General features: G+C 45.0%; 1 protein-coding gene across 2 annotated transcripts in view; it reads left to right on the plus strand.

Moving 5' to 3' along the window:
- DSCAM (DS cell adhesion molecule) overlaps positions 1-12,713 on the plus strand; it is an 812,726-nt gene that overhangs the window by 677,681 nt on the left and 122,332 nt on the right. For both annotated transcript variants that reach the window (XM_055279737.2, XM_063640588.1), the window contains one exon: positions 611-681. In XM_055279737.2, coding sequence (XP_055135712.1) covers positions 611-681 — 71 coding nt within the window. The remainder of the gene's footprint in view (positions 1-610; positions 682-12,713) is intronic.

Below are 12,713 nucleotides of genomic sequence, written 5' to 3' on the forward strand. Positions count from 1 at the left end.
GAGATGGGGTTTCATCGTGTTAGCCAGGATGGTCTCAATCTCCTGATCTCATGATTGCCCACGTCAGCCTCCCAGAGTGCTGGGATTACAGACGTGGGCCACCGCACCCGGCCACAAGGGTTTTTAATTGAAGAACAAAAGCCATGAAAGACACCCAAAGGCAGAAGAATCTTGATTATTTTTGCCCGAAGTCATTCTAATCAATTGAGAAACCCCAATACCACATCACTCAGCAAAGCTTCCAGCGGGTAGAGAAGGACCTTCAATACACACCATAGACAGCACTTTATAAGGGAAATTTTGTTTTGCAACTTTCTGTTGTACCCCTGGTTGAAAATTGGGATTGATTCACGAGGTTGTCAAAGACATGGTGAGAAGGAATACCATGATAGGTCCCCAAGATTCATGTTTCCGAAGAGCAAATAAACAAAGGCCAAGAGCTGGACACAGTAATTCTACAAAATTGACATTTCCCATGACCGCTAAAAAACTTCTTCCTCTGTGCCAAACATGGGGATGGGATGTCCTCGGGGACCACGTTTGGCTGTGTAGGCTTCGATCTGCTCCAGAATGCTTCTCTAACCTGCCTGTGGGTTTTTGGTCCTTACAGCTCCTGATGGTCCACCTCAGGAAGTCCACCTGGAGCCTATATCATCTCAGAGCATCAGAATCACATGGAAGGTAAACTCAGCAAACACTTGTATTCTCTATGCTTTCCCCCCAGCGTGAGTCCTTCGCTCCTGTTCAGTGTTACGACACCAAGACTCTGGAATTTTACAAAACTTTTATTTTTTCAAAATTAAGTTGAAAGCCCTTTTCTTAAAATGCAGTATTTGTATCCACATTTTGAATACTTTTACAGCAAATTCTGTGTCTCAGAGGATAAAGTGGTTGCATCTTTTTTTTTTTCCTTCCTTGAATCTTGATCAAGGTCTAAGTAGTGGTCTCTACAGAAATAGTGAAACTGATGTCCCTGACTGCATGCTCTCATTTCATCCCAGCAAAAATGTTTTCAAATTGCCTTTTTTAAATGGCAAAGCATGCGGTGGCAGACAGTCCACCGAGGTGGCAGAAAACAGGCCAAGTCCTCACCGTGCCACTAACTAGATGTGTTCTCAAGAAGGCCCCTAAATTTTCTTGCCAGTGAAGTGAGCTGTTGAATCAACTGACTCCCAGGGCAGTGCTAAGCCATGTGTGGCCCATAGAGGCAGACTGGCTGCTGGTTACTTTAGTGTTTGTTGTTAAGTAGCTGGGAGAGAAAGAAAGCTTGAGCCACAGTGTAAACAATTACATCACTAAGCACATCGTTTCATTCAACAGCCATGGTTTCCATAGCAAATTTTCTCAAGTAAGGAAGCAGTGTTGATTCTGGAGCAAGCTCATCACCACTACCACTGTTCCATGACCTTCAAGTCAGTAGCATGGCCCTGACCTGGTGGGCCATGGCATTAGTCATCCTCCTGAATGTGCTCTTGGAGATGACTATCTTAGGCCAAATTCCATTTCAACCAGAACGTTGTTTATCGAATCAAAAGCTCTGTAACTATCCCAGCATTAACTGTGCCAGCTCTGAATTTCTCTCATTGCATATGATTTTTTTTCTTATCTCTTTCCTCACCCTTTTTTTTCTGTGGCGTCACTGGGAGAAGAGGGCAGCCAACAACCACAGTGAGGTCTTCACATCACACACCTCTTCTAACCATTGCATCTTCTAACATTGCATATGAGATGATATGTTTGTTTGATTGTTTGTTTGTTTTCCTTCTAGTATGGGTTCTTTCATAAGATGACCAGTCTCTGTAACAAAAATGGATTTTCATTGTTGGGGCGATACCACCTTTGGTATTACATGCGTTAATGCAGCGAGCCCCTTTGTGTCAGCGTTTGTCAACCACAGCCAATGAGTCGTGTTTCCAGCGGGCAGCGTGATATGACTGTTTAGCTGCACAGAAAGTGCAGGCCGAGGAGTGTGGGAGGCGGTGTCACTGGTCTTTGTGAGCACATCCACCACCTGCGAGCATCACACACATTGTAGAATAAAGACACTCAGCAAGCCATAACCCCACACGCGTTCCCGCCACTCTACAAATGGAATGCTGACTCACTCTGTCTTGAATTGAAGACTGTGAAGTTTTACCCACTAGCTTTACACATTCTCTTGTGTTTTGCCCTGAAAAAGACCAGGTATTAACTGTGGCCTCAAAAGCTTTTTGGGTCTTTTGGGTCCTGCATGAGAGAGGTGTCTGTCCACAGAGGATCTAGCTCTTATACTAAAAATGGAAACTTCGGAGGCTTTAAAAGGCATTGTATCCTTTCTCTCTCTGTAGAAAGCAGCCACAAAAGTTAGTGCATTGCAGTTAAATTTCTTTTTAGTGCCAAAGGATGAACATGTTGTGGGACTATTAAAAGGAAGCCTGGCTTTCATTCGATTGTGAATCGACTGTTAATACATTGTTCATGGAGGAGTGCAATCTATCTCTGTAGTGGGCCTTTGTGGCATGGCCTGTCAGCAGGCAGACTTGCCGGTGATCTAACTGACTAATGAGGTAGGGGCTGCCCTGTCACCAGCTTATCATTTCACATTGGCCTGTTTATATAATGAGCTTTTAAAGGACGTCACTGATTCAATCGAATTGGACGCTATTACACGAAGTCTTAAGTATATGTAAAAGACAATGTGTTACATACGACATGCCTTTATTTATGGCATAAAATTCAGAATATCTGTTTTGTGTAAGAAGAAAGAAAAAAGGAGAAATAGCGTTAGCCTCAAAGAGGGAGGCCCACATCTGTCAGCCACGGTGGACATATGCAGTCGTGGGAAGTCTAAGGTGGAAGCTCATTCATGGACACGGACGCTGATCGGAAGTAAAAGACGCATTCAGTACCGAGACACAGGGTAAAGGAGGAAATAGTTCTGGGGTTTTGGTGGGAAAATAGCCATTTAGACTCTAAGTCTTTGAAATGTAAGGGGCACTTTGGTGGTCTTTCTGTAACACTGGAGATAGATATTACATTTATTTAATTATCATTGAACAAGCACTGCTTCTGTAACAACACCCTCTATTGATCAAAATAAGCAACTTTCTGCTTTTATTTTATTTATTTTTATTTATTTATTTATTTATTTTGAGACAGAGTCTCACTCTGTCGCCCAGGCTGGAGTGCGGTGGCACGATCTTTGCTCACTGCAACCTGTGTCTCCTGAGTTCAAGCAGTTCTCCTGCCTCAGCCTCCCAAGTAGCTGGGATTACAGGCGTGTGCCACCACACCCAGCTACTTTTTTTGTATTTTTAGTAGAGACAGGGGTTTTCATCATGTTGGCCAGGCTGGTCTTGAACTCCTGACTTCACGTGATCTACCCACCTTGGCGTCCCAAAGTGCTGGGATTACAGGCGTGAGCTACCACACCTGGCACCCTTTTTATCTTAGTTATTTCTTTCACCAAAGAAGAGCTTCTGATTTTAAAATCTTTCGTGTCCAGCAGAGGTTGCCCAGGACCTAGTGAAGGCAGCCATCCCACATCAGCTGCAGCACCCGGATTCAGGCCCCTTACCTTGCCCTGCCTTCCCAGGGATACCCACCCACACAGCAGTCCACAAGTGTCATCGTCTCTCCTGTCATTGTTCAGGTGGTTTGTAACACGCTTACCTCTCCTGTCCATTCCTGCTCATTTGAGGCTCAGATTGTGCATGACTGCCCCCATGAAGATGGGAATGGGAATTGGAGATGGGAATCTCCAATTAGAGTTTCACCCTCTATGTTACCCATTGCTCTTGGGGATGGCTCAGGGAGGTTCCCACCCAGTGGCTTCTGCAGTCTGTTTCATGTGCATCCCCTCCACTGTTCTGGGAGCTCCTTGGCAGCAGGAAGAGAGGCTTACTCAGTTCTGATCCCTCATGGCTGGCATGTGTTCCATGAATGAATGAATGGGTGAGTGAAGGAGAGGTGAGTGTATATGTGAGCTGGGAATGAAGAGGCCTAGAAGACAAGTGTTCCATATCACAATTGCCTGTGAAGCATTACGTGTTTCCGAGACTGCCATGGAGACGGCATCCCTGCTATTAGGATCTCCAGACAGCAAACATGTCGAGTTCAGGTCTGACTCATGATACAGTGAAATCCCTAGACTATACAATGGCAGGCACCCAAAGATGTGAACCGCACTCAGTACACCAGGTGACCAACCACTTTTCACATGAGTTTCTACTATGGTAATTTTCAATATAGTTTATTGAAAAGTAAAGGGCAGTAGTGGTCAAATTTATGATAAGTTTCGTGGGAAATTGACATCTTCACATCCCAAATGTAAGCCCAGAGAAAGATATTCAAGAGGAATATATTCAATAGAAATATATTTCTATTCCTCTTGAATATCTTTCTATGGGCTATATTATGATGTCTATGTGATTTGATGTCTATATTATGCAAGATGAAGTCTCGGAAAGGGCTCTTAAATACTTTTACAAATATTAAGCTAATTAAAGTGCTAACTGATGCCTTGACAGAAATCCAAAAGACAGTGTAAGTGGTTCTGAATAAATTAAAAGTAAATGACAATAAAGTTTCATTTGACATTCTTGGAGAAACAAAAAGATTTGTGTAAGCAAATACAATCAAGAATTACACAGACATCATCAAATGGCGTCTGCTATGTCATGGACCCCTCTCCTAAGGCAAGGGAAGAAACATGACATTAGTTTTATTGTTATTATTATGACAACTCAGCTGGACGAAGTTGGTTAGGGTCCATCACAGGAAGAACCCCAGCCAGAAGGGCATGAATTAGCTGCCCTAGCACAGCTATTTTCCAGACTATTTTCAAGGTAGCATGAAGCAAGACAGAAAAACACAATGTGTGCCTTCAAACATATTTCACTAGTTCAAATACATTTAAGTTAATGCACTAAGACGTAACAAACTAGTTCAAGATAGCCCATAACATTTTTAAAGCCAAACTCTTCATTGTATTAAAAACTCTGAAAGCTACTTTAAATTCTTTCAATTCCTATAATAAACTCTTCCTGTTCTTTTGAAAAATTTAAGTTGAGACCGAAAATAAAAGTACTTTGTGCTTCGGTAATTATAGACGTATAAGAAATCAAACCATTTTACCTTCTCGTTTTCCCTGCCAGTAACAACTTGAAGTTGGAAACAAGGTTTGTTTTTCTGTAAATAACAGAAGAATTTAGGTGGCAGATCCTTAGTGAATTTAGGAAACAAGGCTTCCCACTGAAGGAGAGTGTGATTCAGGGAGTGCCTGTGTTGCTCCCGTGGTCCCGTGTGGAATCTGTGGCACGTGTTGCATCTGGACTTCTGGAGTGTTTCCTTCCAACATAAGCCAGAGTGTTCTCAGGGGCCCTTGGTCTGAATGCTTCTAGCACATTCCTAACAGGGAACATACAGTGGCCTATTGGACAACTGTTTCTTTTCTTTTGTTTTTTGTTTTGAGACATAAGCCAGAGTGTTCTCAGGGGCCCTTGGTCTGAATGCTTCTAGCACATTCCTAACAGGGAACATACAGTGGCCTATTGGACAACTGTTTCTTTTCTTTTGTTTTTTGTTTTGAGACAGGGTCTCACTCTACCACCCAGGCTGAATGCAGTGTAGTGGCACCATCTCGGCTCACTGCAGCCTTGACCTCCCAGGCTCATGTGATCCTCCTACCTCAGCCTCCTGAGTAGCTGGGACTACAAGTGCATACCACTATCACCACGCCCAGTTAACTTTTTGATTTTTGTAGAGACAAGGTCTCACTATGTTGCCCAGGCTGGTCTCAAATTCCTGACCTGCAGCGGTCCTCCTGCCTCGGCCTCCTAATGTACTGTGATTACAGGCATGAGCCACTGTGCCTAGCCTAGGCAACTTTTTCAATACTCTCCTCCCAAATACCTATTCATGCATATTGATGTCTAAAATTCCCTTTAGTCAAGGCTAAAGCCTTTCATTACCCAAAAATAGATAAGAGGCTAGGCATGGTGGCTCACATCTATAATCCCAGCACTTTGAAAGGCTGAATTGGGAGGATTGCTTAAGCCCACGAGTTTAAGACCAGCCTGGGCAACATAGTGAGAACTCATCTCTACCAAAAAAAAAAAAAAAATGGCTGGGTGTGGTGGTATGTGCCTGTGGTCCCTGCTACTCAGGAGGCTGAAGGAGGAGAATCACTTGAGCCTGGGAGGTCGAGGCTGCAGCCAGCTGAGATGGCACCAATGCACTCCAGCCTGGGTGACAAGGCAAGACTCTGTCTCAGGAAAAAAAAGAAAAAAGAAAAAGAAAAGGAAAGAGAGACAAAGACTAGCTCTACAGAAAGAATGCCATCCTCCCCTTAATCCCCACTGAGCTACAGAGGGCAGATATTGAATCCAGGACCAGAGCTCCATTGTTAATGCAGACATTACTATTCCTTGTCTTCTGATAGAACACAAGTTAGAACTATCCACTGGAGCAAGGATAAAAGGAGAGTAACGAACTCTAACCAACACTGGGCAGAGCCCAGGCCTTTCTCCCACGCTCCTTTCTTGGTAGTGCCTCTCCTGTCAACCTTTCTCCCCTCTCTCCTCCCCACCCTGCCTTGGACCTCACTGCAGCACACCCAGTGAGTTCTACCTCACATGCTGGTTCTGTCCGCAGCACTGTCCTGTACGAGTCTGCAAAGTGTTTCTCTAACGGGCCAGAGAGCAGATATTTTCAGCTTTGTAGGCCCTGCAGTCTTGGTCTTAACTGCTCAATGCTGCTGCATAGGCACAGCTGCAGCCCATGCGTGAATGAGTGAAGACAGTTGGGCTCCAGTAAAACTTTACCTAGGATAGGTGAAATTTGAAATTCACATAGTTTTCACATGACAAAATATTCTTCCCTTTTGATTTATTTCAATCATTTAAAAATGTAAGCAACAACAAGAAACCATTGTTAGCTAAGAGCCACATAAAAACAAGTGGCCAAACAGATCTGGAGCAGGGACCAGTTTGTCAACCCTTATTTCCTGGATTGAGATGATCTCTCGAGAGGGAGCCACATCCAATTGAAAAAGTCTCATCTGAGACAAGGCTAGCCCCTCCCACCATATATGATATATACTAAATCATCACTCTCAAGTTCAAAGATCCGCAGATCTTTGGGGCAGGGGCACAATGCCTCCAACTTCTTTGATAATGCATAACAAAAGTGACCTTTGCTCTAGTTCCTAATAAGTTCCTCGTCTCATCTTAGAACTCCTTAGTCTGGACTTCATTGCCCATATCACTACCACCATTGTGATCATAACAATTTAACAAGTCACTGGGAAGTTCCAAACTTTCCCTCATCTTTCTGTCTTCTTCTGAGCCCTCAACACTCTTCCAACCTCAGCCCGTTACCCAGTTCCAAAGTTGCTTCCATATTTTCACGTAGCTTTATAGCAGTGCCCCCACTCAAAAATGGCTTCTGGTTCATTGGTTCTTTCGGCACAGATGTAAAGCACTCAGGAATTCCTTCCGGTTGTAAAATTAAAGCTCACCTTTCAGTGGGCAGGCTCCTTCTGAGACCTGGATCTTCTTTGGTTCTTCTGGACAGATACTTAGCAAAAATGACAAAGGCTATGTGACTGATGTCGCTTACTCCTTTACAAGCCTCTCTGTCTCTCTCTCTCTCTCTCTGTCTGTCTGTCTGTCTGTCTTAGTTTGACTGTCACAGCTTCCACCTGCCTCCTGGCAGTGCCATTCCCATCTGTGTGTCCCTTCCAGCCCAGGGTCACTCTCACCCGCTACTGGCTCTCAGCCTCATCCCTGTGGATTCCAGGACTCAGTTTGTCTCCACACTTACCCTCTCCTCCTACATCACTTAAGGGTTCTCTTTAGTTATTCTTTAATTTATATTATTAAATATAACATAAATTATATATAGGGTAGGAGGGAAAGGGAGGCAGTTCCAGCTTAAGGACCTACAAGGTAGACAGAGGCTGCCCTGTGTGCATGTCAGAGCACTGGCCGGGGCGACTCCTGGCTTGGCTCCCTGTCTTGGCCTCCAGCTTCCCACGCCCTGCCCTCCCCGGTGGAAAGGACCTGTTTGGTCCCGAGGAAGATTCTTCTTCACCCTCCTTTCCTGTCTTTTCTCATCAAGACATCCAGGATGCCTCCAGAGCATGCAGACCCGGTGGTTTGTCTGGGTGAGAGGTAGATGTGCCTTCATCTCACTCAGCTCCACCCCTGCCCAACTGACCTCTTTACCAGCAGTGTTGGATCATGATTGGCGCTCCAGTGGCGCTGTCTTACAAAGCTTCCAGAATCAGATACTGTCTTCTCCCACCCCGCAAAACTACTTCCAAGCATTTTTCATGGCCGCATGACCATGCCCTTGAAATCCTGCCTCTTGTGCTTGTTTATCAGATTGGAGTCGGGGTGCCCCTCCCTCCCTTATCTCTGTGGCCTTTCTCGAGCCCCTGCCCTGCCCTCCTTGGCCACACTGCCGTTACAGGGCCTCCATTACCTGCAGAGGGGCTACTCTGGGTTGGGCCTTCCAGGCGTGTGTGGTGGGCCAAAGCTCTTTGGGTTCACTCAGCCACCGCTAAATAGTTGGGGCCCAGCCTTAGGCTCACAGAGTAGCATACCCCCTCTTTTGCATCAGAGTACACCCTCTAGGTCCCCATTGTTGGGTGCGGGAGCTAGGTGGGGGCATTCCCAGAGGCCAGCCCTCAGGGTTGATTCATAGGAAGCAAAGCCCAAATGCCCTCACGTGGTCCTTGGCAGAGAGCACTGATAGGCCTCTGTGGCTGGCAGGAAATGTTAACTGTGGTTAGCAGGTGGTGTGATGTATGAAGAACAACAGAATTCAAAAAGGGAGTGTCCCAGTGACAGGAACTATTTCACAGGTGTTTGTTGGCTGGATGAATAAAGCGGAAGCTGTCCTATACTTTAGAAATGGAATAAATGGAGTTTTGCTTTGCAGTAGTTAACCTCAATTCCATGTCATAAAATTATCAATCTATTTCTAGCATTCTGCATTTATGTCTCAAGGCAAAGCCCACATACACCTTGGCCACTCTTTCCTCCTCAGCTGCCACGTCTGACTAGAATATGGCAGCTGCATCCTGCAAGTAGCATTCTTGGCTCTCAAGACAGTGCCTATTTCAAATAATCTGTCATTTATCATTTATTTCTCAAACCGAAATTGCATAGCCCCTTTGTTCTAAGCACTGTCTCATTATCAGGTCATGTGGCCCTTTTCTATTTCATGAAATGTGGACATCTCATCCTTTCCTAGCTCCTCGAAAGATAATGACTTTAGGGGAGCCAGTCCCATGGCCATACATCTCCCCATTATGAGACCTAGGACACAGATACTGTATTTAATACAGTGCAACTCTAAGGAGAGATATATGAACAAAAATATCATTTGAAGCCAGAAGCAGTGGTTCACTGATGGTAATCCCAGCACTTTGGGAGGCTGAGTTGGGCAGATTATTTAAGCTCAGGAGTTGGAGACCAGCCTGGGCAACATGGCAAAAACCCATTTCTACAAAAAAGTACAAAAATTTGCCAGGTATGGTGGCATGCCTGTATCCCAGGTACTCAGGAGGCTGAGGTGGAAGGATTATTTGAGCCTGGGGAGGTTGAGGCTGCAGTGAGCCGTGATCCCACCACTGCACTCCAGCATGGGTGACAGAGTGAGACCCTGTGAAAAAGAAAGAAAAAGAAAAGAAAAAGAGGGAAGGAAGGAAGGAAGAAAGGAGAAAGGAGAGGAAAGAAAGGAGAGAGGAGAGGAGAGGAAAGGAATTATTTGAGGCAATAATATAAGAGATCTCCTCGACCTGACGTAGCTCCCTCAAAATCCATTGTCCATGGACCAAGATAGCCAGCTGGTTCTCACACCACCCCTACACCTATCGTAAAGCAGAATCCCTTTAGTGCTGAGTAAGGTAGATCTTTAAATTACTCCCAAGACCAGGAAGGTCTAACAGTTTTATGTGCGTTTATTCCCTTTTGTTCTGCCAAGAACCAGGAAAATGGGCTACTGGCTAACCTGAGAAATGGGGGAATGCATAGTTGCTGCTTTTTAGCTAAATAGTCTCTCCCAGCAAAGCCAAATCTAAATCACTGAGTGACTCCCAGTGATAACGACAGTGATTCTCAGACTCAAGGGAGCACTGGCATCCCCTGGAGGGCTTTTTAAAACACACCTCACCAGGCTCCGCCCCCAGGGTTTATTCTTGATTCAGGAACTCTGAGTGGGTCCCCAGTTCTTGCAGCTCTAACAGTTTTCCAGGTGACGTGGATGTTGCTGGTAGCGCACCATACCCCTACATACAGGCTCCGTAGGTTCTGTCCCATAGATGTGTCCCTACTTCATCTGTGCTTGTACCATCCCCCACCCCTGTGATCACCATGGATACCTCACCCCAGAGTCACTTGAGCCTCTCTCCATTCCTGGGTGTCTTCTGTCCTTGCACCTGGGTGCAGCTTTGTATGCCAATTGCTTTGGCGACAGCAGTGTACCCTCCAAGGCAATGTCCAGTCACCCTTTAGCTCAGGTGAAGTGTGCTCTTCTCTGGCAATCCTTCTGACCCCAATTTGCCCCTCCATAGCACTCTGGGCAAACCTTCAGCACTACAAGTATCACGCAGTATTCTGAACACTGATTCACTCGTAGGTGTCCCTGGTGTGCCATGCCTTGTGTAGAACAGATGCCCAGTTAAGGTTTGTTCAATGTGATGCACCCATTCACTGAGCAAGCTTATGGAGTGGCTACTATTTATGTTGGAAAGCAGGTAAGGGGAGGCTGCAGAAAATGCACAAAGATGAAAAAGACTGTCCACCCAACTTGTCACATAAGGGAAATGAGAATAGATTTTGAGTGGATTTGGAGGAATCTAAAAAGAAAATGTTCAATTCATTTCCCAACTAAATTATTCAACATGTCTGAGAAAGGCAGGGTTCTTCAAACATGAAATTCTGCAGTGAGGCTTTTAGCAGACTCCAGCCAACAGGTGAATTCTGCACATCCAGCAAAGGCCATTTCCTTTCAATGGGAAGGAGGCGGGAGGCGTGAGGGAAACAGAACATGGCTGGTGGTCTTCAGCACAAGAGATGCCTGTTCTAATAATTCACATCCAGGAAGGTGCGGTGAGCATTTGCACATCTACTGTTTTACTGTCCCTTTAAAGGATGATGCATCTGCCACAGGCGGCTTACAGCCGACTGATTGGGAAGGACATACAAAATACAGTCACTTGCACACCGTGCAAATACATTGACACGGTGCGACTGTTGTCATGGAGATCAAAAGAGAAGGTTTCTTAAAGGAAGTGGAGGTTGGGAGGGATTTGGAAGCTGGAGAAAGGGCATCTGGGAGGATGAAAGGAGGCTGTTTAGGAGGACTACAGGAGAAAAAAACCTGCCAGGCAAGGAAAGAGGAGAGAGCATTCCACAGATGGCAGATAAATGAAAGAAATGAGAAGAAATCAAGATCATTACTGAATCCAAAGGCAAATGAATGGGGGAGTAAAGTTCAACATGGGAAAAACAATCTTTGTGTGAGAAACCTAACAAGGAGTAGGCATGACCTTCTCTTAGATTTGCACTGTGTTCAAAGGGATTTGAGAAGAGGCAAACAGAAAGCACTCACTTAGGAAAGAAGTCTGTTGTTTGTAAGTACGTCCTCAAGGATTTCTTTAATTTAAACACATTTCTAAATTTCAACATTTTCCCCTGTGGAAAGGGCCTTGTTTTATTGAGTTCTTAAATAGTAGAAGGGAGCCCTTAGTTTTTTTTGTCTTTGTTTTTTTGTTTTCCATATACTTACTTTTCAAAGGACTCCTTTAATTTGTCTTAAGATGACTGGTTACCAGGTGAGATTCACTGTAAATCTGCAGGTCCATCATCATAAACACATGTAACCCACCGGCTGCCTGAATAAGTGAGCAAATTCTCTTTCTGGAATCCTTCTTTTAAGAAGGAAAAAAATGAATGACAGTGTCCAAATAAATTGGCTCATCAGAAGCTATTTTCATCCCTGGTGGGGCCTGGGCAATGAAGCTCGACCCCTCCGAATCCTACCTCAGCCTGTCATCCTTCTGTGTAGGCCAGCAGGCTAAGTCCCAGCGCGGAAGCCAACTCAGCTTGAATCCACACTTCCCGGCTGTCACACTGGACTGCTGAGTTCTCCGCTTCCGTAGTGGCTAAGCCAGGCCTCTCTTCAACAGCTAAACCATGTGTCTGCAGTCAAGGAATTTCTTCTGACTTCATACCCTTGCTATCAGTCCTTTACCCAGTTAAATTGTAAACCTGTACCTGTGATCATTCTTACCCACCTCTTTTTTTGCACCTTATGTGTGTTCAAAACCATTCTCTTTTCCATCTGCAAGAATATCTTCTGAGAACATCCACAGTGTTGAAGCCCCGATTTAGACAGGGGGAAATAATAAGTGAGATTTCATTCTGTAGGGTTCCTTGCATTCTAGAGCTTGCAATGACATTCTTTGAAACCACATGTTTCATCGAGAATGGTGGCCACCAGAGGAGGTGGAAGTGATCAGTGAATGCCAATGGACACCAGGGAGGGAGAAGGCTTCTTGGTGGGAGTGGTCTAGGGAAGAGCCCTGGTGAGCTGGAAGCTGAGCTGGCCTGCAGAGAAAGAGTAGACACGGTATTCGTTGAAAGAAGAAGGAAGAACATTTTTTGACAACAGCTTTTATAAGGTGGGAATATGTAAGAGAGTTGGGATCCCCACCCTCTTTC

The sequence above is a fragment of the Symphalangus syndactylus genome, chromosome 5, assembly GCF_028878055.3.
Source record: "Symphalangus syndactylus isolate Jambi chromosome 5, NHGRI_mSymSyn1-v2.1_pri, whole genome shotgun sequence".
Classification (NCBI taxonomy): Eukaryota; Metazoa; Chordata; class Mammalia; order Primates; family Hylobatidae; genus Symphalangus; species Symphalangus syndactylus.